At 65.6% G+C, this 27,958-nt stretch overlaps 2 protein-coding genes across 2 annotated transcripts; both read right to left on the reverse strand.

The window, feature by feature from the left end:
- Nucleotides 1-221: 221 nt before the first annotated feature.
- On the reverse strand, nucleotides 222-13,479 carry SERPINF2 (serpin family F member 2). Its single transcript, XM_006131279.4, has 9 exons — nucleotides 13,320-13,479; nucleotides 7,495-7,558; nucleotides 6,640-6,711; nucleotides 4,603-5,035; nucleotides 3,844-3,987; nucleotides 3,460-3,663; nucleotides 2,644-2,786; nucleotides 1,909-2,113; nucleotides 222-1,148 (listed from the first exon to the last, which is right to left on the reverse strand). The coding sequence occupies exons 1-9, from the start codon at nucleotides 13,334-13,336 to the stop codon at nucleotides 823-825; spliced, it is 1,608 nt and encodes a 535-aa protein (XP_006131341.1). The 5' UTR covers nucleotides 13,337-13,479; the 3' UTR covers nucleotides 222-822.
- A 1,774-nt stretch (nucleotides 13,480-15,253) lies between these two features.
- On the reverse strand, nucleotides 15,254-27,735 carry WDR81 (WD repeat domain 81). Its single transcript, XM_075904476.1, has 11 exons — nucleotides 27,475-27,735; nucleotides 22,863-26,374; nucleotides 22,274-22,381; nucleotides 21,969-22,159; nucleotides 19,751-19,941; nucleotides 19,120-19,285; nucleotides 18,898-19,039; nucleotides 17,973-18,653; nucleotides 17,507-17,652; nucleotides 17,176-17,355; nucleotides 15,254-16,605 (listed from the first exon to the last, which is right to left on the reverse strand). Exons 2-11 carry the CDS (start codon nucleotides 26,350-26,352, stop codon nucleotides 16,279-16,281), a joined length of 5,622 nt encoding a protein of 1,873 aa, XP_075760591.1. The 5' UTR covers nucleotides 26,353-26,374; nucleotides 27,475-27,735; the 3' UTR covers nucleotides 15,254-16,278.
- Nucleotides 27,736-27,958: the final 223 nt, after the last annotated feature.

Consider the following 27,958-nt stretch of genomic DNA (forward strand, 5'->3'; position numbering starts at 1 on the left):
TGCGTAATGCACATCCCCCTCTCGGCAGGGGGGTGCAGTTCAGACACACCCACCCTGTGGCTCCTCGTTCTAGTGGTCTGAGCTGCAGCAGGGAGAAGGTGAGAGCCTCTAGGGCCTTCAATCAAGCACTCCCCTCCCCCCATTCTTTGCAGTTACTCAGCTTGTTTGCCCTATTGTGCCTCTTTCCTGTGTCCGCAGGGACACTCAAGTGACAACTCCGCCAAGCTCCCTCTCTTTCACTCTTTATTATTCTGCCAACATAAAAATCACTAAAAAACATTTTACAAAAAAGATGCCTCCCAAATCATAGGTGAAGGGCTGGTGCTAGGGACAGAAATGAACCACCCCCCCACACATACACCCCCCCCCCCCCAAGCCCAGTAACCAGGGACACAGGCACGACTGTTCTAGGCAGAACCTTGATCCGAAACAGCAGCTGAGACTCGCAGCCCAAGCAGGGCCGGCGACTGATGCTGAGCCCCTGGGTGGAGCTGCTGTGTGTCTAGGGGGCAAGCAAGTCCCACTGGCCGGTGAATGTCCTGGCCAAAGAATGTGCAGGAGGGGCGCAGGGACAAGCAGCTTTGACACCTCTTGCCTTGGCCCAGTTGCCCAGGGTCAGAAGCAAATGAGCATTCAAGGCAACGAGGTGTCCGGAACTGCTGCTCAAGCATGGTGCAGAGGGACTCTAGGGGGCCCTCTGGGGCAGGAGGGCTTCTGATGGCTGCCGGGGCAGGAGGGCTTCTGATGGCTGCCTAGCCAGGAGAGAGACCCTGCTGGGGCCCCCCAGGTGCAGTCCCAGGACCCCGAGGCCCTGCTCCTTCCTTATTTGGGGATACCATTTTTTATGCCATTTTTCAAGTCAGGTGAGTCCTGTGGCTCCTTTTTCTGCGGGGCAGCGTTGGGGTTGGGGTTCTGGATGCTGCCCACAAAGAGCGGGATGCCTGTTGTCTCCTCAAAGATGAAGAAGAGAAAGGGCTGGTTGAGGCTGAAAGTGGAGAGTGAACGAGACATCATGACGCTGGTGGCCGCTGACGCCTCCACCCCATCTTCTGCGAGCTCCAGCGTGGACTGGTGCTGGATGCTGGATACAAAGAGAGGCTCATCCGTGATCTTTTGCAGGTCCGGGGCTGAAAACAACTCCCCCAGGCCTAAGGAGAAAACAAGGGGGGTCAGAGAGAGGCCTGTCTCTGCGCTAGGCCAGCACTATGGCAGGCCACTGGCTCGGACACTCCTTTTATCCCTAGAGCGGCTACCACAGCCCTTACCGCTGTCTGAGCACGGCAGCGGGCCCTGGGCAGTGCCCCCCAGCGCGGGAGTGGCACCGTGGACTCTGGCCACGTTTACCGTCCCTCCCTGTAGGGAGAGCGACGGGTGCCAAAGAGCCGCAGCTTTCACGTGGCCTGGCCCACTGCCCTGGGGCTTTAGTCTGCTGCCCCCGCACCTTGCTCGCCAAGTCGGCTGAAAGCGGGACTCATTAAGTGGCTTTTGAAAGGGGCTGGGACTGAGGAGGCCTTGTGGGGCGTGTCCGTTCCCGCTGTCTAGGAGGAAGGTTCTGCTGCGTTTCCTAAACACGTTCAGGCTCCGGTCTTGCCTGCGCTCGCCTGGAAGTGCCGAGCCCGGAGCCTCGTAGCAGAGACTTTCGCCCTTAGCTCTCACATACTTTGTGATCTGCATCGTCTTAGCCACTCTCAGCCCCAGGCCAAGGGAAGACAAACTGAAGTCACAGGCAGGGGAGAGGTGCTCCCGGCTGAGTTTGAAAGTGTGAGCTGAAGGAGGAGGAGAGAGGGGAGACAGCTAGAGGACCGGCCGTGCGGAAGGGCACATTCTTGTGGGGTGGGCAGAGAGAACAGCAGAGGGCGAAGAGGAAGAGCTACAAGGCCTTTGCAGTTGCCTTATGCAGGACGTTACCTAGTCGGCTGAGGACTTGGTTGAGTTCCAGCTGGTAGCTGACATGCAGCTTGGGCATCTTTACCATCGTGGGCTTCTCCTTGGGGAAGCGGCTGTTCAGCTTGTCATGGGTGAGGTTCAACAGCACATGGGAAATGTTCCATTTAAACTGGTTTGGGACAATGGCCACGAAACTCATGTTGCCCTTAAAGGGAAACCTGGCTACCTGGAAACAAACCAATCAGAAGAACTGGTAGAACAGGAACGAGCCAAGCAAACCTAGGTGGGCCAGAAAGCCAGACTTCCCTCGCTGATTGGTCAATAGAACAATTAGCCGGGGCAGCCTGGCGGGAGTGGAGTGGCTGCTTAGCCCAGGGAGACAGACCATGCTAACGTGCTGATCCAGTATTTCTCCAGGTGGCCAAAGGTGTGAGAAACACAGAGGCCCCCCAGGAAATCGAACTGTGTTGCCTGGTCTGCAGGGATCCGTTCACTTCCCAAGGGAGAATTCAATCTCCATATTCCTTCATTTCTGTCAGCCTTCGCCCAAAAGATCCATTCAGTGCCCTCTAGTCCACTGTCCCGTGAATTTGCGGCAAGGATTTTACTGCCTTTCAGGCACAGGCTGTTTGAAAAGCACCTCTCTGGCCGGAGTGTGGGAACAGCATCAGCCATCTCTGCTCAGAGAAGGTGGGGGTGCTGCGATACCAGGGATATTCCTGTAGCTGCCCCGCAGCATGCCAGACACACGCTTACCTGCACCTCCAGGGGGTCTAGAGTAAACCAGCTCAGGGAATATTTCTGAGCCTTCATCATCTCAACTGGAACCATGAACTGGTCATCGAGGTGGAATACATCTGGCCCCGTCTGGCTGGGGTCAAACTTATCCCTCCAAAATCCTGCCCAAACACAGAAATGTAGAATTCATCAAACCCAACGTTGCATGAAAAACAAAGGAGCAGGGAGACAAGGGCCCTGGCTGGCAGCATTTTGACTGCAGGACACCTTTGCATGGGGCAGCGCAATGAGCCAGTGCCTAACAGCAGCCCCTGGCTGTGCCTCCATGGGCAAGAAGACTGAGGGGTTGTGAGGAGGAAGCAGAGAAATCGCCACGTCCAAGGTAAAAGCAGCAGCGGAGAAGCAGCGAGCCAGCTGTCGCCCCCAGGAATGCAGAGAGAGGGGTGCAGGTGCGAGGAGTCCTGTGGGCACAGCGGTATTCCGCCCCCAAAGCGTCCAAGGAAGACCAGGCTAAGGGTGGGCTGAGCTGGAAGCTGGCCAGGACTCGGCAGGAGCACCCTGCTGGGGACCTAGTGAAGTCTGTGTGATCTGGCTAAGAGCAGGATGCTGGGGTTAGTGCCTGCTGCTGGCTGTAGCACAGGGGAGGAAGTCAGGAGGCTGCCCTGTAACTAGACTGTGCAAGGGGAGCTGCATACATGGCCGGGGAGGGAAATGGGAACGAAACGAGGAGATTCCCCCGGGTCTATGCAGCTATGTCAGCGGGGAAAGGGCCGGGAGGCCCGGCCTTCCCCAAGGGAGACGCCAGCCGGGCACGGGGGGTGCACTGAAACTCACCGTGGAAGTGGACGGCATTGAGCAGGAGCATCGCAATGCTGTCCGGGAGCTGAGCCAGGAAGGCGGGAATCTGCCCTTTGGTCGCCGTCTTGATCCACTCGTTTATGGCCGTGAGGTCGCTCGCGCTGTCCCCAGACAGGGTCACCGGCTTGGCCCCGTAGAATTGCTCTGAGCTCTCCAAGAATTTCTCTTTGACCTCAAGCCCTGCAAGAAAGGAGCTTGACATGAGGCCATCTGGCCTGGGTGACACTGGCTCAGCACGGCTGCCCAGAGAGCAGGGGCATCCCCGCAGCCAAACCAGAGTCACTGGTCTAGCGGCGCAGCTGCTTCCATCTCTGCGTGGGTGCCCCAGCCCCGGAGGGATTCCCCACCCCTGGCTCTCACCTTTCTGCAGATAGATGCGTGAAGCCACACTGAGCAGGGAGTCTGTGAGCTGCCTGCGAATGCTACTCAGCAGGCGGTGGAGGCAGGGCACAGACTCCAGGTGCAGCGTCTCCAGGAGGCGTTTCTCCGTCTGGTTTGCTGCTCCTTAAAAGCAACAACAGATCTGGGTCAGCCTCCGAGGGGCTCGGGCGGGTGGTTGAGTGTAAAGTGCTAGCGGCAACACCACAGCACCTCCTGGCTGGTCCCTGCTGTCCCCGGGAAAGCGTGGAATTACAATTCAGATGCAAATTCAATTCAATTCATTATGGACTTCATCAGGATTTGGAGTGGCGGAACCTCTCTGTGAAGGTGCTAACTACTGTCTGAAGGGTCTCCTTCCTGCCTCATCCATCCGCTGACTTGGATCTTTATCTGCTCAGGTTTAGCTCCCTTCCTCCTGAGACTTTATGCATAGAGGTGGGGGGGGGGGGGCGACAGAGCATCTTTCTCCCCCCCTTCTATTTATTTCGAGTTTCCTTATCCCCTACTCATAACTCGGTCATCTGAAGAAGGGGGCTGTGCCCACGAAAGCTCATGATCCCATCTCCATGTTTTGTGAGTCTATAAAGTGCTGTTTTAGACCAGCTGCCAGTGAGGGCAACTCTCCCCCTTAGTAAGTAAAGCCGGAAGATTAACACTGGGCGCAGCGCCCGGCTGAGCGTTTGCATGGGCGGGCGCTTCTCTTGGGGGAACATCACAGAGTGAACGCTGCTTAGTTACCTAGCGCCAGGTGGGACAATGCCAGGGTGATACTGAGGGGAGACAGGATCACATTACGCCGGCTGGGCTCCAGCTGAACCTCTCTCAGGAGATCGATGGTGAACTTCATCAGATCGTCCGCTAGCCTGCGCCTCTGCTCCTGGGACGTGTCACAGCCTCTCTCTCGACCTTCTCCCTCCTCTTCGGAGGAATCAGCTTCTTGCCCCTCCAGCGCCTGCTTGTGATCTCCGACCGCCCCGGGGACGAGTTGGGGCTCTGGGCTGGTGGGGCTGGTGGTGGTAAGTGGCTGGGTCGGCCCGTGGATGTCCTCCCAGGTGTCAGAGGTGGAATCTGGCACTGCAGCATTAGGCAGGGTTGGAGCCACTCCTGGCAGAAGGGTGGTGGGGGGAGAAAGCTGTGCGTCCCCTCCTAAAGCTCCAGCCCTTTCCGCGTCCTGCAACAACCAGGAGGGAGTTACACTGAGAGCAAGAGGGAGACAAAGCTGCATCCCTCCTGCTTTTACTGGGGCTGCGGCGGCTTCTCGCCTGGAGGGCCCTGCTGAGGAGGCAGCAGTGCCCAGTTAGCTGGCAGCCTCCATGCTCTGTGATGAAGCATTACAAGCGGGAGATGAGGGGGGCTTCCTGGCAGGAGCTGGTCAGTAGCCTGAAAGATTAACTCTGGCCTGACATCTCAGCAGCTCCTACTAGGGCCGCCCTGAGGAGCAGCAGGACCAGGCCCCTGGCCAAGAGCAGCAAGCACAGAAGGGGCGGACAGGGGACCTGTTGCGTCCAGTCCCTTCTCGAGCCGCAGGTGTATTCTCTGACTATGCCGTATCAGGGCCGTGCTGGCCGCTGGCCAGACAATGCTGAGCTAGTGACAGCAGCACCCCACCCCAGGCCTGGCCAGCACCCCATCGCCTCCGGTAGCTGCGCTGCAGGGCTCGGACGGCTGCCAGCTATTCACACCGGCACAACCTCAGAGGCTAGAAAGTGCCTTATTCCAAGGCAAACGGCCAAGCCAGGGGCCTCCAACACGTTCAGTTGCTGCTCTGCTGCTGCCTTGGCACGAGGAGCCTCCTGCATAAGTTCCCTCCCTTGCCTCTTCTGTCCGTAGCGCCCGCATCCTCCTCCCCTGAACTCTGCTCTTCTCCACAGATCCAGGATTGTAGCCCTGCTGCGACAGCCTCTACAGCTGCAGTGCTGGTCCCTCCTAGCCAGCCCTCAGTGGTGCTGCCTAAAGTACAGGAACTCTCCCTGCAGACAGGCCGGAGGAGAGGGAGAGGCGACCAGGGTTTCCTCGTGTGGACCTGAGCAGGCCTGCGTGAGACTCAGGTAACAGGCTCAGGCATAAGGCTCTATCCCCTTGCCCACAGCTGGTAATCGCTGTGTTGGTTCTGTGGCTGGCCGGAGAATGGATCATTCAGCCTTTTTACACGTTCGCTTCTGTCATTTCTACCAGCGATTCCCAACCGGGGGGAGGGGGTACACGTCCCTCTGGGAGCACGCGGGGCTTCCAGCGGGTACATCGACCCAGCTAGAGATTTGCCTAAGTTGACAGCAGGCTGCATGAAAAGCACTAGCAAAGTCAGTGCAGTCACCAGCTCTGTGCACTAGACGCGGCCGTGGAAGTACAGCCGGGATATTCTGCCGGCTGTGTAACGGAGTGAAAGAGAAAGCAGCACTGAGCCGCGCCACTCGTGCTCTCGTCTGAGCAGGGCATTTCAACGCGGCAATACGGGCTACGCAGGACACATCCGGCTCCTGGGGCGGACACTGCGGTCTGGAAAAGGGGAGAGCCGCTGCCCTAGACCCTCTGCTCGCTGCTCGCTCCAGGCTGGGACGTCAGGCCAGCCTCAGAGTGAGGTGTCTAAGTCCATTGGAGGGCCGCTGGAGCGGGGCTGCCTGACCAGCTGTGGGATGCAGTGCATATGGCAGCGTCTGCGCACACTGCAGCTGGACGCCCCCATGCGTTTGAAGGTGACGCTGGCTGGACTAGACCAAGGTGAGCTTCACAAACACCCTGCACAACCTCAGCACCGGGGATTCTGGCACCTCGTACCTCATGGCTCCGCTGCTGGGCAGCTTCGTCACCGCAGGCATCCTCCATCTGCAGGGCATGCGCCAAAGCAAACTGGAAGGGAACGAGCCGAGTAAGAGCTGTGGGAAGGGAAGAGGCCCAGCGCTGGACACCGAACGAATTCCTCCAGGGCTGGCGAGGAAATCTCTTCCTGCCACGGCCCACCAGGTTGGGCCAGAGGCAAGCACCTCCCCCGAGGGTCCCTGCGCCGGTTCTAAGCAGCACGCCCTGGACCCTGCACGTGTGCAGCTGCCCAGCTGATTAGCAGAGCACCCAGCTGGGCTTGTGTCTACGCGCCCCTGCGCACATACAATTATTCCGCACGAAACCGGCCAGAGGGAAGGTTGGTTCTTCTCGCCTCTGCCAAGCGGGGATGACAGAAGTGCAAGTCCCGAGGTTAGCGACGGGGAGTCCGGCTTAGGCAGGGCGCAGCCAGCGTGAGCGATTCTGCACCTGCTCCCACACTACACGAGCAAGCAGGCGAGGGGAGGGGAGGGTCTTTTAAAACCCGAGTCCCTTGCTGCCCCCGGGAGTTACTAGCTCTCTCTGATGCTCACGAGGCTAAACCATGAGCGCACCCGCAGTCACACCAGCCTGGCTAAAGCAAACGAGGCCTCTAAGCCCTTGTGTGCCAGAGCAGGAGCCAACCGTGGCCTGAACGGGCACCAGAGCCGGGTCCTGCGGGGGCTGCGTAGCCCACTGACGGCCCGCTGGGATCTCTCAGCAGCACTGGGAGCGGAGCCCTGCTCTGCTGTAGCCAGGCCCGGGCGGACGGTGTGCTGGCAGAGGAGAGGCCAGCCGGAAGGAGGAAGGCCGGGCGCTGTGCTTGTGACTTACCCCTGGGCTGTCCTGCAGAGTGGCCAAGCACAGCAGCAGAGCCCAGAGCACCATCACGGTATTTCTGGAAGACAAGAGCGGTCAGTGACACTCGCAGGCTACTCCCCGGCTGCATGAGCCGTGCCTGCCGCAGAGCATGGGCCCAGAGGGGAGACAGATTGCTGGGAAACCAAGCCAGGGGGAGGCCCGCCTCCTCCGCGCTCACAGCCTGGGTAGGGGACGCTGCTGTCCATGGGGCAGATACTGACCTGCCTGGGAGGCAGCTCTGAGTCCCCCTACAGGCAAGCACAGCCCTTCTGCTGCCGCGTGGGGGGCCAGGCCCTCTACCCGTACCCCAAGGCAGGGCCCTGCCCACTCACACTGGCCTGCCCCTGGCTGGGACCCAGCTTATCCTGGGGGAGTGGGGTTCTTTCCCTACTTCTTAGCTGGGTGAACACCCAGCACCCCTCCCCCCCATACAGCTGAATTCCGGGGGCCAGCGTCGGTACCAGCAGGCCTGAGCTTAGCCCAGAACAGCTGCAGCTCTTCTCCCCCATCGGCCAATCCTAGACCAAGAGCCTGAGGGCATGTCAGCCCCCCCCCCCCCAGACTCCACTGCAGCCCTGACACCCCTGGCTCTCAGCCCCCCCCCCCCCCGGGCTCCACTGCAGCCCTGACACCCCTGGCTCTCAGCCCCCCTCCCCCAGACTCCACTGCAGCCCTGACACCCCTGGCTCTCAGCCCCCCCCCAGACTCCACTGCAGGCCCTGACACCCCTGGCTCTCAGCCCCCCCCCCGACTCCACTGCAGCCCTGACACCCCTGGCTCTCAGCCCCCCCCCCCCAGACTCCACTGCAGGCCCTGACACCCCTGGCTCTCAGCCCCCCCCCAGACTCCACTGCAGCCCTGACACCCCTGGCTCTCAGCCCCCCCCCCCAGACTCCACTGCAGCCCTGACACCCCTGGCTCTCAGCCCCCCCCCAGACTCCACTGCAGCCCTGACACCCCTGGCTCTCAGCCCCCCCCCCCCAGACTCCACTGCAGCCCTGACACCCCTGGCTCTCAGCCCCCCCCCCAGACTCCACTGCAGGCCCTGACACCCCTGGCTCTCAGCCCCCCCCCCCCAGACTCCACTGCAGCCCTGACACCCCTGGCTCTCAGCCCCCCCCCCCAGACTCCACTGCAGCCCTGACACCCCTGGCTCTCAGCCCCCCCCCCAGACTCCACTGCAGCCCTGACACCCCTGGCTCTCAGCCCCCCCCCCAGACTCCACTGCAGCCCTGACACCCCTGGCTCTCAGCCCCCCCCAGACTCCACTGCAGGCCCTGACACCCCTGGCTCTCAGCCCCCCCCCCAGACTCCACTGCAGGCCCTGACACCCCTGGCTCTCAGCCCCCCCCCCAGACTCCACTGCAGCCCTGACACCCCTGGCTCTCAGCCCCCCCCAGACTCCACTGCAGGCCCTGACACCCCTGGCTCTCAGCCCCCCCCCCAGACTCCACTGCAGGCCCTGACACCCCTGGCTCTCAGCCCCCCTCCCAGACTCCACTGCAGCCCTGACACCCCTGGCTCTCAGCCCCCCCCCCAGACTCCACTGCAGCCCTGACACCCCTGGCTCTCAGCCCCCCCCCCAGACTCCACTGCAGCCCTGACACCCCTGGCTCTCAGCCCCCCCCCCAGACTCCACTGCAGCCCTGACACCCCTGGCTCTCAGCCCCCCCCCCAGACTCCACTGCAGCCCTGACACCCCTGGCTCTCAGCCCCCCCCCCCAGACTCCACTGCAGCCCTGACACCCCTGGCTCTCAGCCCCCCCCCCAGACTCCACTGCAGCCCTGACACCCCTGGCTCTCAGCCCCCCCCCCCAGACTCCACTGCAGCCCTGACACCCCTGGCTCAGCCCCCCCCCAGACTCCACTGCAGGCCCTGACACCCCTGGCTCTCAGCCCCCCCCCAGACTCCACTGCAGGCCCTGACACCCCTGGCTCTCAGCCCCCCCCCCAGACTCCACTGCAGCCCTGACACCCCTGGCTCTCAGTCCCCCTCCCCCAGACTCCACTGCAGCCCTGACACCCCTGGCTCTCAGCCCCCCCCCCAGACTCCACTGCAGCCCTGACACCCCTGGCTCTCAGCCCCCCCCCCCAGACTCCACTGCAGGCCCTGACACCCCTGGCTCTCAGCCCCCCCCCAGACTCCACTGCAGCCCTGACACCCCTGGCTCTCAGCCCCCCCCCCCAGACTCCACTGCAGCCCTGACACCCCTGGCTCTCAGCCCCCCCCCCCCAGACTCCACTGCAGCCCTGACACCCCTGGCTCTCAGCCCCCCCCCCCAGACTCCACTGCAGCCCTGACACCCCTGGCTCTCAGCCCCCCCCAGACTCCACTGCAGGCCCTGACACCCCTGGCTCTCAGCCCCCCCCCCAGACTCCACTGCAGGCCCTGACACCCCTGGCTCTCAGCCCCCCCCCCAGACTCCACTGCAGCCCTGACACCCCTGGCTCTCAGCCCCCCCCAGACTCCACTGCAGGCCCTGACACCCCTGGCTCTCAGCCCCCCCCCCAGACTCCACTGCAGGCCCTGACACCCCTGGCTCTCAGCCCCCCTCCCCCAGACTCCACTGCAGGCCCTGACACCCCTGGCTCTCAGCCCCCCCTCCCAGACTCCACTGCAGCCCTGACACCCCTGGCTCTCAGCCCCCCCCCCAGACTCCACTGCAGCCCTGACACCCCTGGCTCTCAGCCCCCCCCCCCCAGACTCCACTGCAGCCCTGACACCCCTGGCTCTCAGCCCCCCCCCCAGACTCCACTGCAGCCCTGACACCCCTGGCTCTCAGCCCCCCCCCCAGACTCCACTGCAGCCCTGACACCCCTGGCTCTCAGCCCCCCCCCCCCCCAGACTCCACTGCAGCCCTGACACCCCTGGCTCTCAGCCCCCCCCCCAGACTCCACTGCAGCCCTGACACCCCTGGCTCAGCCCCCCCCCCAGACTCCACTGCAGGCCCTGACACCCCTGGCTCTCAGCCCCCCCCCAGACTCCACTGCAGGCCCTGACACCCCTGGCTCTCAGCCCCCCCCCCAGACTCCACTGCAGCCCTGACACCCCTGGCTCTCAGCCCCCCCCCCCAGACTCCACTGCAGGCCCTGACACCCCTGGCTCTCAGCCCCCCCCCCCCCCAGACTCCACTGCAGCCCTGACACCCCTGGCTCTCAGTCCCCCTCCCCCAGACTCCACTGCAGCCCTGACACCCCTGGCTCTCAGCCCCCCCCCCCCAGACTCCACTGCAGGCTCTGACACCCCTGGCTCTCAACCCCCCCCCCAGACTCCACTGCAGCCCTGACACCCCTGGCTCTCAGCCCCCCCCCAGACTCCACTGCAGCCCTGACACCCCTGGCTCTCAGCCGCCCCCCCCCAGACTCCACTGCAGGCCCTGACACCCCTGGCTCTCAGCCGCCCCCCCCCCCCAGACTCCACTGCAGGCCCTGACACCCCTGGCTCTCAGCCCCCCCCCCCCAGACTCCACTGCAGCCCTGACACCCCTGGCTCTCAGCCCCCCCCCCCCAGACTCCACTGCAGCCCTGACACCCCTGGCTCTCAGCCCCCCCCCCCCAGACTCCACTGCAGCCCTGACACCCCTGGCTCTCAGCCCCCCCCCAGACTCCACTGCAGGCCCTGACACCCCTGGCTCTCAGCCCCCCCCCCCCCAGACTCCACTGCAGCCCTGACACCCCTGGCTCTCAGCCCCCCTCCCCAGACTCCACTGCAGCCCTGACACCCCTGGCTCTCAGCCCCCCCCCCCAGACTCCACTGCAGGCCCTGACACCCCTGGCTCTCAGCCCCCCCCCCCCAGACTCCACTGCAGCCCTGACACCCCTGGCTCTCAGCCCCCCCCCCCCAGACTCCACTGCAGCCCTGACACCCCTGGCTCTCAGCCGCCCCCCCCCCAGACTCCACTGCAGCCCTGACACCCCTGGCTCTCAGCCCCCCCCCCCAGACTCCACTGCAGCCCTGACACCCCTGGCTCTCAGCCCCCCTCCCCAGACTCCACTGCAGCCCTGACACCCCTGGCTCTCAGCCCCCCTCCCCCAGACTCCACTGCAGCCCTGACACCCCTGGCTCTCAGCCCCCCCCCCAGACTCCACTGCAGCCCTGACACCCCTGGCTCTCAGCCCCTCCCCCAGACTCCACTGCAGCCCTGATACCCCTGGCTCTCAGCCCCCCCCCCAGACTCCACTGCAGGCCCTGACACCCCTGGCTCTCAGCCCCCCCCCCCCAGACTCCACTGCAGCCCTGACGCCCCTGGCTCTCAGCCCCCCCCTCCCCCAGACTCCACTGCAGCCCTGACACCCCTGGCTCTCAGCCCCCCCCCCCAGACTCCACTGCAGCCCTGACACCCCTGGCTCTCAGCCCCCCCCCCCCAGACTCCACTGCAGCCCTGACACCCCTGGCTCTCAGCTGCCCCCCCCCCAGACTCCACTGCAGCCCTGACACCCCTGGCTCTCAGCCCCCCCCCCAGACTCCACTGCAGCCCTGACACCCCTGGCTCTCAGCCCCCCTCCCCAGACTCCACTGCAGCCCTGACATCCCTGGCTCTCAGCCCCCCTCCCCCAGACTCCACTGCAGCCCTGACACCCCTGGCTCTCTGCCCCTCCCCCAGACTCCACTGCAGCCCTGATACCCCTGGCTCTCAGCCCCCCCCCCCCAGACTCCACTGCAGGCCCTGACACCCCTGGCTCTCAGCCCCCCCCCCCAGACTCCACTGCAGCCCTGACACCCCTGGCTCTCAGCCCCCCCCCCAGACTCCACTGCAGCCCTGACACCCCTGGCTCTCAGCCCCCCCCCCAGACTCCACTGCATGCCCTGACACCCCTGGCTCTCAGCCCCCCCCCCAGACTCCACTGCAGCCCTGACACCCCTGGCTCTCAGCCCCCCCCCAGACTCCACTGCAGCCCTGACACCCCTGGCTCTCAGCCCCCCCCCCCAGACTCCACTGCAGCCCTGACACCCCTGGCTCTCAGCCCCCCCCCCAGACTCCACTGCAGGCCCTGACACCCCTGGCTCTCAGCCCCCCCCCCCCCCCCAGACTCCACTGCAGGCCCTGACACCCCTGGCTCTCAGCCCCCCCCCCCCAGACTCCACTGCAGGCCCTGACACCCCTGGCTCTCAGCCCCCCCCCCCCCAGACTCCACTGCAGGCCCTGACACCCCTGGCTCTCAGCCCCCCCCCCCAGACTCCACTGCAGGCCCTGACACCCCTGGCTCTCAGCCCCCCCCCCAGACTCCACTGCAGGCCCTGACACCCCTGGCTCTCAGCCCCCCCCCCCCAGACTCCACTGCAGGCCCTGACACCCCTGGCTCTCAGCCCCCCCCCCCAGACTCCACTGCAGGCCTGACACCCCTGGCTCTCAGCCCCCCCCCCCCCAGACTCCACTGCAGGCCCTGACACCCCTGGCTCTCAGCCCCCCCCCCCCAGACTCCACTGCAGGCCTGACACCCCTGGCTCTCAGCCCCCCCCCCCCCCAGACTCCACTGCAGGCCTGACACCCCTGGCTCTCAGCCCCCCCCCCAGACTCCACTGCAGGCCCTGACACCCCTGGCTCTCAGCCCCCCCCCCCAGACTCCACTGCAGGCCCTGACACCCCTGGCTCTCAGCCCCCCCCCCAGACTCCACTGCAGGCCCTGACACCCCTGGCTCTCAGCCCCCCCCCCCCCAGACTCCACTGCAGGCCCTGACACCCCTGGCTCTCAGCCCCCCCCCCCAGACTCCACTGCAGGCCTGACCCCCCTGGCTCTCAGCCCCCCCCTACACAGAGCCCTGGAGCAGCCCTGGCCCCCAGCAACTCTGCCCCTACCTCCGTTTGCGAAGCATCGCTGCGGGTGCGGCCCCTCTCTAGCCCAGCCGACGGCTCTGCATGGGGCGGTGCAGACGTGTCCAGCCCACGCCTGCCGGGCAGTGCAGGCACGACCTTCGCTACCGCCCTTTATTTCTTTCAACAAATATTGACTTTGAACGTCCGGTTAAACATTTGTCCTGGGCTGGAGCAGTGGGGGTCGCTGTGGGGCTCCGGGTCGCTGCACCCCAAGGACAGGAGGGACCCGGGTCTGAAGTGGGGCCAGTGCAGAGTCCCCCCCCTGTGCCTGTGGGGCAGGGCGACCCGCCACTCGTGCCTCAGAGCCACAGGGCTGGGCTTTCGTAGCCACTCCCCCCCTCTAGTCTTAAGTTTTCTGTGAGAAACTGCAGCTTTCTGGCCTCTAACCCCACGTCTCCTCCGGCTGCGGCTCCCTCAGCCTCACCCGGCTCCTGGGGCTGACCCGGCCTGGCATTACTGGTCAGCTGGTACAGCCCTGAGCGAGGGCAAGAGGGCTGCTGCCCCTCCCTTGTCCCTGGGAGCCGCCCCAAGGCGCCATTTACTGGGCAGTTAGCCCATTTCACAGGCCATGTTCCATTTAGTCTGGTCTTATTGGAATCAGCATGACATGGACAAGTCAGATACTTTACGGGTGTCTGCTAGGCCAACACACTTCCCTTCACCACCACAGCATGAGTCTGACAAGCTGTTTGGCCATAAACGCTGGTTGAGCTGCATTAATGACAGAATCCTCATGTAGTTCTTTAATTACCGTGGCCGTCACTCCAGTGCCTTGGCTGTGACTGACATCCTGACTGGTCAACTCAGTTGCCCTTTTCAAAAACTGGCACATGAGCGATCTTCTAGTCTTCTGTCCCACTCCTCTCAAATACTGAAAATCAACGTTAACGGTCCAGCAGGCACCTCAGCCAGCTCTTTTAAAGCTCCTAGTTGCAAGTTATCTAGACCTGCTGATTTTAAAATACCAAACTCTAATAGCATCTGAACAGCATCCTCCAGGGTAACTAGTGGAACGGAAAGAGTTTTATCATCCACCAATCAAGACTGCATTATGTCCACCCCCCCCCCGCCCCGCAACATAGAACAGAAATACTAATTGAAAATGGCATTTTTTGTATTAAGAATTCTGCCATTTTCATATACTAATGTACCAATATCATTGTAAACATTCATTTCCACCCCACCCACCCCCATTTATTTAAAAAACACCTTCCTGTCCATTGATCTCTCCTTGCAGCCCTTGGCTTCCCTTATCAATTTTCTACAGTTACTGCCTTCAAATTCATATTAAACTGTTAATAGCTTTCCCTTTTCTTCCATCTGTTACATTTTGTTGTCGGGATTTTCTGTTGGTTTTGTTTTTGAACTTTATACAATTGCCTATATTCCTCTCTAGCCCAGGTGACTTTTTTAATCAGCACAGCCCTTTTCCTTGTTTGTGGGGGGGGGAGGAGGAGGAGAAAGGACATTGAGGAAGATGTTCTTAAGAGTCCTATTTTATCATTCACTTCTTTTCTGATCAAATTCTTCCTCACAAGTGTTTGGCTCATGCTTGTTTTCAGCTTTGTGAAACTGGCCCTATTAGAGCACCAGGAATATAGATTATGGGTCTGGTGTTTTTCCTCTTTGCACATTATAAATGTGAAAAGTTATAATCACCGCTACCTAAGCTACCATTTAACTTTTAGTTCTGTGATCCGTTCCTCTCTATCAGGGAGGACAAGGTCTAACATAGAATTGACCCATGTTGACTGCAGCACTTTTTTGGGGCAGGAATGTTTAGAAAGTCCAAGGATGTTTTAGGCCTGGCTGCATGAGAGCACCAGCATGTATCACTCTGTGAAGGCCCCCACGCTCACGAGTGTTTTTCCCCATTCCCGCCCACCCATCCCCCACAGCAGCACACACAGAAAGGCTCCTCTCATGGTCTCTTTATTAGAAGAAATATTTACATCTATTGCAAAGAGTTAATAGGCAACAAGGGACAGAGCCCCCCCCAGGCGAGGGGCAGCGAGGGACTAAGTGCTCAGCCCCCTTCTGTGGGGAGTAGAGACCCCCAAAGGCTCCCAGCCTGGCAGAGTGCCAGCCCCCCCCAGTGCCTGGGAGGGACGTGCATGGTTAACCCCATGGCACAGGCTGGCCCTGACCCCGCCTGCCCAGCACCATTCTGCAAAGGCTCAGAGCGGGGCGGGCAGGCAGGCCCAGGGAGCCCCCGCAAGGGCACAGAGAGGGCCGGTCTCCGGCAGGAGGGGGCATCCTGGGGCCGAGGGCAGCACCGAGTGGCAGGCCTGTGGGGTCCCGCCCGCTAGGGTAGAGCGAGAGGCAGGACAGCAAGGAAGGGCTCAAGCCACCCCCACCCCGAGCCTCAACTCCGCCCAGCACTGAGGGGGCTGCTCCCAGCACAGCAGGCAAAAGAAATCCCCTCTGGCCTCTGCCTCTGGGGGGCAGACGTTCCTCCCCCTCCCCCACCAGGGGGCCTGGCTAGGAGCACCCCCCACCAAATCTAGTTCCTGCCCCCTGGCCGCTGGGGCAGGTGCATTCCCACCCCCGACCGAGGGCGGGCAGCAGGTGGTGGCTGCCTTGGGTAGAGAGCTGGCTCCACTGCCTCCCACTGCCCTGAGGACCCGAGTGCGGCGCTAGCCCGGCCCGGGGGGCTGAGTGTGCAGGGTGGGGGCCGTGTGCCTCGCCCCGCGCCCGGCCCACGTCCCTAAGCAGCTCAGGCACACGCGGTGTGGAAGGCTCCAGGCCTCCAGAGGGGCGACGCTGCCCCGCAACGCCCAAACTCCCCCCAGCAGCAGGCAGTGGAGGTCCCTCCGTTATGGCTTCTTGAAGGTAGGCAGGGCGGGGGATTTACTGGGGCCCCCGGGGAAAGGCCTCAGCCCTGCCCAGAAGTGGAGTACTGGCCTTAGGTGCTACCCCCCAGAGCTGGCCGCGGAGGCCCCTACGCCAGGAGGCGGATCAGCCCGTTGTCAGAGCCCAGCAGGAGCTGGCACTTGGTGGGCAGCACGGCCAGGCTGGTCAGGGTGCCGCGGAAGTTCTCCGAACTCAGCTTGGTTGTGCTGGTGGGCAGGGCAGAGGACTCCCCCAGGGAGTAGACCCCGATCTTGTTGGCCACCGTGCCGGTCACCACCTCGCTGCCATAGAGGTCGAAGGCGTGGACGGGCTCGGAGGCCGATTTGTACTGGTGCAAAGGCTTCTGCTCCAGCTCCTTCCAGACCGTCAGCGAGTGATCGGAGGAGGAGCTGAGCAGCACGCTGCCCTCTACAGCCTGCAGGTGAGAAAGTGCAGTGAAGCCAGGTCTGCACCACCGGAGCCTGGCCCCCGCCCCCCGGCGCCCCACCCTGCCGGCAGGAGCCTGTCCCCCAGGGCGCCCCGGCCTCTCTCGCTGGCAGGAGCGTGGCCCTAGGCTCCCGCCCATCTCTGGCTCACCGCGGACGTCTGGCCCCCCACGGGACCGTGCACGGAGCGCGTCTCCGCCTCGCCCGCCCGCCCGCCCAGCGCCACCCGCGAGGAGAGGTAAACAGCCCCCACAGGTGAACTTTGCTTAACCCCAACTGGGTCAAGGACACGCTGCGGCCCCGCTGCTGGGGGCAGGTAAATATGGACAAGAGTTACTCATTAGAACGGGCTGCGAGCGGCACCCGCCCACGCACCGCAGCTCCTGTGGCTGGGCCGCCCCACGGCAGCCCCCCAGCCAGCGCACCAGGCCCAAGTCAGCCAAGAGCTGGAGACTTGCGGGGGGGGCAAACGGGCACGTCTGCACCCACACTGGAAAGGCGGCAAGAGCCAGGGGAGCAGGACCCCCCAGCCCTGCCATCACCCCCGCCCCACCTCTCACCTTGAGCTGCAGGATGTCTCCCTCGTGGGCCGGCCACCCCCTCAAGATGAGCCCCGTCCTGGTGTCCAGCAGCACAATGAAGCCCGACGAGAAGCCAGCCAGGACGCTGCGCCCACTGGGGCTGATGGCCAAGCAGCGGATGAGTCCAGCGCTCACCCCACTGGCCAGCCGGAACTCGTGCTGCCGGGGAGAGGCAGGGAGCCCCGGTTACTGGGCACCGGGAGGGATCCCCAGCAGGGGCAGCAAAGGGAGGCCAGACCCGCACCCTGCAGGCAGGGTCAGCTGTGCGGAAGGTGCCCCTGAGGGCTAGGGACAGCCAAGCCCCCAGTACCTGAACTCCTGGCTTCCTGTGGTCAATGAAGCGCAGCACCGAGTCTGCGCTGGCCACGGCGATGCTGCTGTGGGGAGCAGGCATGGTGGCCATGGCAGTGATGGGGACTTTGCTGTCCGGAGCGTCGAAGGTCCGGAGCAGTTTGCCTTTGGAAAGAACAAGCAGCTCTCGAGGTGCACAAGCAGCAGGCGGGCGTCCCGGCTTGGGGCACCATGCCCAGACCAAAGCAGTCCCAGGCCTTGGGTGTGCCCAGCCCGGCACAGCTGCAGGGCCCCCCAGGCGTCGGCCGCAGGACGGGACAGAGCCCGGCTCTAGGGGGACACAGGGCACCCTGCACGGCAAGCTGGCCAGGCAGGACAGCGCCACTGCAGAGGTGCCAGCCAGCGGCGGCGGGCAGGGCTGGGTGCAGAACTAGCGTTGGCCTGGTCCCAGCTCTGCCACTCACCCCAGCCTGGCTTCCCCTCACCTGTGAACTGGTCCCAGACATGGACCGTCCCGTCGCAGCTCACCACCTGCTGCGGGGCCTCCAGCGGGCTGACGGAGAAGACCGACTTCCTGTGCTGCGCGTACGTGAGCCGCGGCTCCGTCTCCCAGGTGCCGTCCCCGCAGTTGTAGAGGGGCCAGAGGCGCACGGTCCGGTCCTTGCTGCCGCTCAGGAAGAAGTCCTCGCCGCCGAGCGGGGCCACGCACTTCACGGCCCCCGTGTGCCCCACAAAGCTCTGCAGCTTGATCTGGTGGAAGTGGAAGCGGGAGTCGTGCTGGCTCACCCCGATCTCGTACTGCCAGTAGGCCAGCCAGTTCCCACACAGCATGTGGGCACCGCGGGGCAGCTCCTGCCTCAGGGCGTTCTCCTGCCCGGCTGCCCCCGGGCCAAGGCCGTCCCCGCGGGGGCTGAAGCAGAGCGAGCTGGACCTCTCTGGCGGGCTCCCCGCGGGGACGGGAATGCGGTTTCCCACCAACACGCTTCCAAAGGTGCCCGAGTGACTGTCCTCGTGGGGGCCTCGGGCGTCCTGCTCCGGGCAGGCTGCGCTGGGAGCTGGCTCCGGGCTGGCCAGAGGCAGGCCCGTGGGGTTCACACTCTCCAGGTACGCGCTGGCCAGTCTGCCCACCAGCACGTGCTTAGGGACAATCGTTCGGATGACGTCACCTGAAAGGAGAGAGCACAGCTCTGGGAGGAGCCTCCCCGGCGCCCCATCTCCCCCGCAATAGCACGAGGCCGGCAGGGCACCCAAAGGCCTTCCAGGCCAGCGCCCTATTCCTGTCCGTCAGGGCTGGGTCTCGGCTCAGGCTTCCTGGGCAGAGCAGGTGCAGCCCTTGGAGCCAGGCCAGGCGTGAGCCCGCAGAGCAGGCTGTGCGCACGAGGCCCCGGCGGGAGAAGGCGCTAAGCGTACCTAGCAGGCAAGAGAAGGGGACGTAGGTGTTGTAGGCCATCTCCGGGCTAAAGACCTTCTGCAGCTCTGCCAGGACGGCTGGGTCCAGGGGCAGTTCCGGCTCCGGCGTGTCACCATGGCGCAGGGACTCCGGCGCCAGGCCCTGAGCAGGAGACAGATTGCCAGCGAGACCCCGGCACTGTGTCCGTGAGCCCGCAGCCCGGGGGAGAGGGACCCACTAACCTGCTCTTGCCGATCCTGCAGCAGCGAGAAAGCCCCAAAGAAGGTTCCCACAGCATCACTCAAGTGCTGCTGCACCATCTCCTGCCCAATCCGCAGGCAGACCAGGGCAATTAAACTGATGGTCTTAAGACACAGGACGACGCGGGCCTGGGTGCCACTAGGGAAACTGAGCAAACACAAGGGTCACCATCCCGCCTCGCAAACCAGCAGCATGCGCCCCGGCGGGGAGCCCGCTCTCCCGGAGCCCGGCGGGGAGCCCGCTCTCCCGGAGCCCGGCGGGGAGCCCGCTCTCCGGGAGCCCGGCGGGGAGCCCGCTCTCCGGGAGCCCGGCGGGGAGCCCGCTCTCCGGGAGCCCGGCGGGGAGCCCGCTCTCCGGGAGCCCGGCGGGGAGCCCGCTCTCCCGGAGCCCGGCGGGGAGCCCGCTCTCCCGGAGCCCGGCGGGGAGCCTGCTCTCCCGGAGCCCGGCGGGGAGCCTGCTCTCCCGGAGCCCGGCGGGGAGCCCGCCCCAGAGAGCTCCGCACTCACGCCCAGTGGCATGAGGAGAGCCCGCCGGGGGCTGGGGCCACGTAGCAGCCACCCAAGAGAGCTTCCTCCCAGCTGCCTGGGCTGTGCCAGCCTGGGCTCCACGCACCCAGCGGCAGGCGAGGTCAGGAAGCCCAGCACGGGCAGCAGGACCTCCTGGCTGATCTTGGGCAGAATGTCCATCAGGGTGGTGTCGGACAGGCACACGATTATCTTCTGGGTGAGAGTCACAGCGGCCAGCAGCCCAGCCTCCTTCCTGCTGTTCAGCCGGCCAGCGCCAACCCCGCTGCCAGGGGCAACCTGGGAGCAAAGAGAGCGTCACGGGCCGCGGGCTCCCTCCACTGCCGCCTGCACGGGTTGGACAAGCCACGTGCGGGGCCGCGCTCAGCCTCCCGCCCCCTCCAGCATCCAGCCCCACAAGGAACCAGCAAGCTCTAGGGGAGGCTGAGCCCAAAGCCTCGTCTGCCGGAGAGACCCCAAGCCCCGAGGAGGGAGGCACAGACGGTATCAGGCGTCTCGGGGAGGGAGGCAGAGAGGAGGGGGCCCTGACCTCCCCCGGCCCTCGTCTGCTCGGCACCGCCACCAGCAGAACATCCTGGGGCCGGACTCCGGGGCCTGCGTCGTCCAAACGCGTGATGCAGGGTTCGCCCCGATCCTGGCTCTGTCCCTAAGGGCTTCCGAGCCGGGAGAGCAGCCTGTGCCCGGACCTCAAGGCTCAGTGACCGGCTGCCTGGCTGCAAGGACGGCTCTGGCCACGGCTCCGCCGGAGAGCGGGGAGTGACGCTAACACCAGCAGTCTCCTGTCGAGAGTCCCCGGCCTCCAGCCAGGCCCTCACCCAAGGCACCAGGCCCTTCCCAGAGGCCCCGCCGAGCCCCCGCTACGTCCCTTCCCTCTCAGCCCAGGGCTGAGCCCCGGCAGGAGCAACTGGTGGGTGCGCTAGGGTTTCCTCCCTCTGACTTCACGCCCTCCCCCCGCCGTCTGGAGTAAAACAAGGGGTCAAAGCGCTCAGCTGCCATCCCAACTCCAAGTCCGCGTGGGGAGCCTGCGACTGTCCACCCAGGCGGAGGGGTCAGAGCGCGCCGGGGGGAGCCACCCCAGTGCCTGCTGCCGCCCGACCGCTAAAACTGCTTCAGTTTCCACGGAAAATGGCCTCGTTTCAAAAACAAGCTTTTTCCCACAGAAAGCGCCTCGGCAGGTCAGTGTTTTTCCACGAACGCTGCGCCTCCCACCCGCACCGCGGAGCCAAAGGGGGAGGGGAAAAGCCTGAAATTCTTCCTGGGGCAGGAGTCTGGAAGCAGAAAAGTCACGAGAACCACGTCAAAGAGTAAAACCGGGTCAGAGACGAACCCTTCGCACAAATCACGGTGGAGTGTTGGGAACCGGCCTCCGGCTGCCGGTCGCCACGACCGCCCCTCGGCCAGAGAACCACCCGCGCCAGGAGCAATGTCAAACCCAGCAACCCATCGTCTTGCCAATATCCTTCAGGCCCTCCTGGAGCCGTCCAGCATGTATGTCGTGCAGCACCCCAGGGCCGGCTCATGTACCCCCTCCCCCCGCTCTGCCCCACACGCCCCCCCGCTCTGCATGCCCCCGGCTGGCCCCACATGCCCCCCACTCTGCACCTCCCCCCCACCCTGTATGCCCCCAGCCGGTCCCACACGCCCCTGCTCCCGCTCTGCACCTTCCCCCCGCCCTGCATGCCCCTGGCCGGCCCCACTGGCCCCCCCACCCTGCGCGCCCCCGCGTACCACCCTCCAGCCTGCCTGCCCTGCGCACCCCTGGGCCAGCCCTCCGGCCCTGCACCGCCCCCCCGCCCTGCATGCCCCCAGCTGGCCCCACACGCCCCCCCCCCCGCATACCACCCTACAGCCTGCCCGCCCTGCGCACCCCTGGGCCAGCCCTCCGGCCCTGCACCGCCCCCCCGCCCTGCATGCCCCCAACTGGCCCCACACGCCCCCCCCCCCGCGTACCACCCTCCAGCCTGCCCGCCCTGCACACCCCTGGGCCCGCCCTCCGGCCCTGCACCGCCCCCCTGCTCCGCGTGCCCCTGGCCAGCTCTCCGGCCCCACGCGCCCCTGGGCAATGCAGGTTTGCAGCCAGAGGAAGCCTCCGCTGCCAGCAAGCGGGACCTCACTCCCGGAAGAGGCAGTCCCAGCCACGGGCTCTCTCCTGCCGCTCGCAGCACCACCTTGCCGAGCGCCAACGCCCAGGGCTCCCGCTAAGGGCCCGTGCTGGACATTACCCCTCCCGCAGGTCGGCATCCGCCCCAGCCCTCGACCCCCGCGGGCGCCGACAGCCACAGGGAAGGAGCCGGCGGGACACTGACCAGGTAGCTGACGTAGGGCAGGTACTGGTAAGTCAGGACAGGCTCTCCGTACAGGCAGGCCAGGTACATGAGGCAGGCCAGCACCGGCCTGGACACCTGGTCCCCCAGCACCGGGCGCTTCTGGTAGATGTTTCCCGCGCTCAGGGGACTGGTCTCCTCGCTGCTGGGGACAAACTGCTGCCGGGCAGGGCCTGCCGGAGAGATGGCTCAGTGAGAGCCGGGCGCGATCCCCCCAGGCACCCAGCTGTGGGGCCTCAGCATTCACAGCCCCGGGCAGCCCCTCCCGAGCCGGCCAGGCACGTTACCGACGTAGCAGGAGGTGAGGAGGCGGAGCAGGTTCCTGGCGATGTAGCGGGACGTCACGGTAGGGCCCAGCTTGGCCGAGAGCCACCGCACCATCTTACAGGCCGTGTCTGCAACACAGGGGCAGCAAGAATCGCACCTGCCCATGGGCCCCACTCACCCCGACCCACAGCAGCAGCCAGGCATCAGTCTAGCACCTGCCCGCTCGGGACGGGCAGGGTAACAGGGTAACGGGTGAGGCTTCCCCATTCCGGTTCACCGGGGGCTGGGGCTGCTCCTGCCCTGCAGGGCGCCTGGGAAGGGGGCTGCTGGCAGGGGGGCGCTCTGTGGCCAGGCTGGAGCAGCCTGAAAGTAGCAGGGGGGCCACTCCAGCCCAGTTGGTGAACTTCTCGTTTAGCCAGTTGCCAATGAAAGGGGATTTCACATCCCTCCCGCAGCATCTGGGCTCCACCTACAGCTCGGAGCACCCGGGGCGCCGGCGGGACCCTTTCCTGGGGAGCTGAGGGGCACTTGCTGGGCGGGTGCAGCTCCTCGCAGCTCTCTGCCCCCCAGTCCCTCCCCACTGCCCCAGCATCCCCCACCGAGTCCTACCCAGAAGGATCGTCTGCTCTTTGTCTTCCGAGTGCTCCTGCAGCTCCTGCTCCCCCTCTTCTGGCTCGCTGGGCTCATCGGCCAGGGGGGCGTCCAGGGGGGCGGGCGTGGGGAGTGCTGGAGCAACCACGGCCTCCTCCTGTTCCTCCTCCTCCTCCTCCTCCGCCTCCTCCTCTTCCTCCTCCGACTCTTCGCTCTGCTTCAGGTCCTGGCTGCTGTCCCCAGACCTCAGGCTGCTCTTGTCCTTCTGGGAATCCCCATCGGCCGACACTTCGCTGGCGCTGCTCTTGTCACTCAGCCGGCCCAGGCTCAGCAGCTCCTGCTCCTGCAGGGGCTCGCTGACGTAGAGGCCGCTCTGGAAGTCCTCGCTCTCAGGCAGATAGGCCTGGTCATGGAAACTGACTCCCGAGGTGTAATCCACGTCCATCTTCATCTCCTCCCCAAAGGCGCAGGAGACGGGGCTGCCTCCTCCACTCTCCTCGTCTTCGGTCAGGCCCAGCAGAGTCTTGCTTCCCTCCCGGGAGCTCTCCACGCCGCCGAGGACCTGCAGGATGTGAGCCAGCAGGTTGGCCAGGAAGGAGGGCAGCCCCAGGCGCACCAGCAGCTGGGCCACGAAGCAGTCTGTGTACAGGTAGAAGCGGCCGCGGAGGCAGCAGGGATTCTCGTAGGCGCCGACCAGGGGCTTGAGCAGGTACTTGTTTGCATTCTTGGGGCCCAAGGCCCTGGCGACGGGCTCAAAGAGGTACCAGGCGGCATAGGCGGCCGTGTGCTCCTCCGACAGCAGGGACAGGGCGAAGGGCAGCAGGATCTCCAGGCCCTCGGGAGTGACTGCACAGAGGATCCCCTCCAGCTGCTGCCACAGCTGGAAAACCAGCTCCCGGCCCTGACTTTCGTCCTCCACCTTCTGCGCCTGGCAGGTGCAAATGAACTTGTGCAGAGCCGGGAAATAGGGAGGGAAGGGAACCACGGCGCTGAAGGGGCTGAGGAGCTGCCCGGGGCTGGGGGGCGGGAGACCCTGGGAGACAGGCTTGTACTCGAAGAGTTGGCCACTGTTCTCGGCCCCCGCGTCCTTTAGAAGCTTCTCCTCGGGGACGGTCAGCTGCAGCAAAGCGTCCAGCATGTGCTGGAGCGGGGCCGGGATCTCCTTCGGGTGGTACCGGCAAAGCCTCCGAACGGCCAGGAACCGCTCCAGCAGGGAGGCCTCCGGCCCCAGGGTGCGCACCCTGGGTGCAAATGCAATCTCGGCGACCAGGACCCCCAGCGCCTGCATGTCTCGCTGGAAAAGAGCCGGGAGGCCCAGCGGCAGCGCCTCCCTCGGCTGCTCCGCCAGCGCCAAATCACTGCTCAAGCCCCTAGCTAAGAAGTGGTCCAGTTTCTCCAGCTCCTCCAGGGCCTGGACAGGGTTAAACCCCTCAGGAAGCGCGATCTTCAGCTTGTCCCTTTCAGCCTGATCCGCGGCCCCAGGCTTGCCCCTTCGATTAGGCCGCACATGCGAGGCTTTGGCTTCGGCGGGGAAGGGGGGCAGGCTGGAGGGCTGAGCTGCAGGCGGGCAGGGGCAGGGCTGGTCGGCAGCTCTACCTGCTGCTGGAATGGAATCCAGGGCTTCGGTGCCTTGCTCCAAATCATCCTCCCCACTGACGGATTTGTCAGCTGACCAGCTGGTGTCACAGGGCATGGCCTCCAAGACCAGCCCGCTGACCCGCTCTCCTGCCTGGCCCTGGTCCTCTAGGAGCAGCAGCTCTGCGGCGCGCTGGCCGGGAGGCCGAGCCACGAGCGGCGCGTCGGCAGGGAGATGCGCGAGTCCCGCCGTGCGGCGGGGGTGCGGCTGGTCGAAGAGCTGCACCACGCCGTAGCTGGTCAGGTGGGTGTGGCTGTCCACCAGGTGCAGGCAGACGTTCTTCTCTTTGACCGCGTCCTTCCCCAGCAGCTTGTAGCCAAACGTGAGGTCAATCCAGTGGTGAAGATCCTGAGAGACTTCCCTGCTCTCCAGCAGCGTGCGATGGACTTCAATGAACTCCTGGCAGGAGCTGCACCAGGCTGGCACAGCCAGGTCGGGCATGTCGGGGTGGATGGATCTAAAGATGGTGGGGTCCGTGTAGAACTCCGGGATGCACTCGTCCGGCGTCCAGCTCTGCATGCGCTCCATGCTGGCCGGATACTCGTTGGGCTCCCACTGCGACCGCACGTGGCCGCAGAGCACGGCCTTGGGGGTGCGCCGGGCCGTGTAGACGTAGTAGGTGATGTCGGAGAGGACGTCGGAGATGTGGTGAGGGACGTGGAGCTGTTCTCCGCTGGCTCCTCCGGCCGCAAAGGCCTGCTTGGTCATCTCATAGGTGAAGTCCAGCTGCTTGTCTCCTTTGTTGAGGCGGAACTTGGATTTCCGCAGGTCTCGGAACTTGCCGTTCCGGGTGGTGAAATCCACCACCCAGGGCAAAACCGGGTGGTAGTTGGGGTCTCCCATTCTCCGGCCAGCCAAGCGATTCAGCTGCATGAGGTAGTGGAAGTTACTGACTCGCCCGTGCACCCAGTCCAGCACAAGGCTCCTGAGCTCCTCCTGGCAAGCCATGCACCTCGCTGGCTTCCCACTGTGCTCCGCAGCACTGCTTTCCTCAGCCGCACTTCGATCCCCCTCGGCCTCCTTCAGCTTCTCGTACTCGCGCAGGTTAATTCTGAGCCGGCTGCACAGCTTCTCGTCCACGGCCACGTCGCGAAGGGAGAAGGGGCCGCACGCCAGCCCCGCGTGGTGACAGGCCCGCACGGCCTGCAGGATGTGGAAGAGGATGAAAAGGACTTTGGCGTGGCTGTTGGCGAGCTTTGCGGGACTGAAGGTCACCATGTCATGCAAGCAATACTGCACGTGGGGGTAGATGACGTACAGCATGCTGGCTGACTCCAGGAGAGCTTCTGCTTGGAGGAGGTTTGGGCAGAACGGCCCCTTTGGGGCTGCCGGGCCGTCCTTGGCAGGAGAGGGGCACTGCGCGCTCCTGCCCACCGGGAGAAAAGGGAGGCCGTAGAGCTTCTGGAGAGCCCCACGGAGCACGTCCAGGGCCGGCGCCGTGGGCACCCTGGGCGCGTGGCAGTAGGGCTGCACGTACAGGCGGTGAGCTCTGTGCCACAAGTTTCGGTAGTTCTGGGAGGCGACATCCTGCATGAACCCCTGGAGTGTTTCCGAGGCCCCGCGTGGCTCGTCCTGCGCGCCGGGGGGCAGCGCCAGCGGGTACGCCAGACTCTCTTTGCTCAGCCCATGGACTTCCACTCGGGCCCAGCCGGTGGGCAGCTTCTGCACAGAGTGCTGAAGGCAAGTCCTCACCTCCAGCTCGCTCAGCCCCTCCGGCCGCGGGCACGGGCCCGGCAGCGCCCTGCGCTCCTTCAGGCTCGCCAGCCACTTGCTGGGCACCAAGGCGATGAGATGGGCCCCCTCCGCCGCGGCCGCCAGCTGCCGGGAGTCGATGCTCAGGTCGGTCTGCACCCGGCGCAGCAAGATCTCCATGCTGGGCAGCGGCAGCACCCGTCTGCGGGACACGGACACGCCTTAGCAGGGCAGGCAGCTGCGGGGCCGCGCCCCCCCCCAGCCCCTTGCCCCCCAACCGCCCCGGCCCTCTCCCCCGCCCAATCCCCCCCAGCCCCTTGGCCCCCAACCGCCCCGGCCCTCTCCCCCGCCCAATCCCCCCCAGCCCCTTGGCCCCCAACCCCCCCGCCCCTCTCCCCCCGCCCCGGCCCTCTCCCCCGCCCAATCCCCCCCAGCCCCTTGCCCCCCAACCGCCCCGGCCCTCTCCCCCCGCCCAATCCCCCCTGCCCCTCTCCCCCCGCCCAATCCCCCCCAGCCCCTTGCCCCCAACCCCCCCGCCCCTCTCCCCCGCCCAATCCCCCCCAGCCCCTTGCCCCCCAACCGCCCCGGCCCTCTCCCCCCGCCCAATCCCCCCTGCCCCTCTCCCCCCGCCCAATCCCCCCCAGCCCCTTGCCCCCAACCCCCCCGCCCCTCTCCCCCGCCCAATCCCCCCCAGCCCCTTGGCCCCCAACCCCCCCGCCCCTCTCCCCCCGCCCAATCCCCCCCGCCCAAACCCCCCCTGCCCCTCTCCCCCGCCCAATCCCCCCCAGCCCCTTGCCCCCAACCCCCCCGCCCCTCTCCCCCCGCCCAATCCCCCCCAGCCCCTTGCCCCCAACCCCCCTGCCCCTCTCCCCCACCCAATCCCCCCCAGCCCCTTGCCCCCAACCCCCCCGCCCCTCTCCCCCACCCAATCCCCCCCAGCCCCTTGCCCCCAACCCCCCCGCCCCTCTCCCCCCGCCCAATCCCCCCCAGCCCCTTGCCCCCAACCCCCCTGCCCCTCTCCCCCACCCAATCCCCCCCCGCCCCTCTCCCCCCGCCCAATCCCCCCCAGCCCCTTGCCCCCAACCCCCCCGCCCCTCTCCCCCCGCCCAATCCCCCCCAGCCCCTTGCCCCCAACCCCCCCGCCCCTCTCCCCCCGCCCAATCCCCCCCAGCCCCTTGCCCCCAACCCCCCTGCCCCTCTCCCCCACCCAATCCCCCCCCGCCCCTCTCCCCCCGCCCAATCCCCCCCAGCCCCTTGCCCCCAACCCCCCCGCCCCTCTCCCCCCGCCCCCCCGGCTCCTACCGGGGCTGCCCGAGCTGGGACGGGCCCGAGCTCAGCCCCGGCGGGCCCCGGCCATGTTGGATCAGCTGATGCCGGTCACGTGAGGCGCTTCCCCGGGAAACAAACTCCACGTGGCGCCCCCGGCGCGGCCACTAGCGGCTCGGGGGCCACGTGGGGGGGGCGCGCGCAGCCCCGAGCCCCGCCCCCCCGGACCCCCCGCCCCGGGGCTGCTCGCGCAAAGGTGGCGGGGCCAGGCCCCCGCGGGGGGGCACCTGGATCTCTGCCCCCCCGGCTGGAGCTCCCACGTGGGCCCGCTCCTGCCCCCCCGCCGCCCGGGGAGCCCACCGGCCCCTCCCCCGCCTGCCTGGGGGGCTCGGAGGGGCGGGGGTGGAAGCCGCCCAGTTGCTACAGAAAGGAAAAGCGATGGGGGGGGGGGGCTCCTCGGCCCCTGGCCCTGCCGCCTCCTCCCTCGGGTGTGCAGCCCCCCCCCCGCAGGCTGGGCAGG

The sequence above is a fragment of the Pelodiscus sinensis genome, chromosome 21 (assembly GCF_049634645.1).
Source record: "Pelodiscus sinensis isolate JC-2024 chromosome 21, ASM4963464v1, whole genome shotgun sequence".
In the NCBI taxonomy this organism is placed as follows: domain Eukaryota; kingdom Metazoa; phylum Chordata; order Testudines; family Trionychidae; genus Pelodiscus; species Pelodiscus sinensis.

Excerpts from the sequence above, each read along its gene's own strand:
- SERPINF2 (XM_006131279.4), bottom strand. Across the intron at positions 3,664-3,843 it reads ACGCATCTATCTGCAGAAAG|GGCTTGAGGTCAAAGAGAAA; the intron begins GTGAGAGCCAGG and ends CCTTTCTTGCAG. Across the intron at positions 1,149-1,908 it reads CCAAGTCCTCAGCCGACTAG|GCCTGGGGGAGTTGTTTTCA; the intron begins GTAACGTCCTGC and ends TTTTCTCCTTAG.
- WDR81 (XM_075904476.1), bottom strand. The coding sequence starts at position 26,352 with ATGGAGATCTTGCTGCGCCGGGTGCAGACCGACCTGAGCATCGACTCC. Across the intron at positions 19,040-19,119 it reads TGCAGGATCGGCAAGAGCAG|GGCCTGGCGCCGGAGTCCCT; the intron begins GTTAGTGGGTCC and ends TCTCCTGCTCAG. Across the intron at positions 17,653-17,972 it reads TGTCTGGGACCAGTTCACAG|GCAAACTGCTCCGGACCTTC; the intron begins GTGAGGGGAAGC and ends TTCTTTCCAAAG.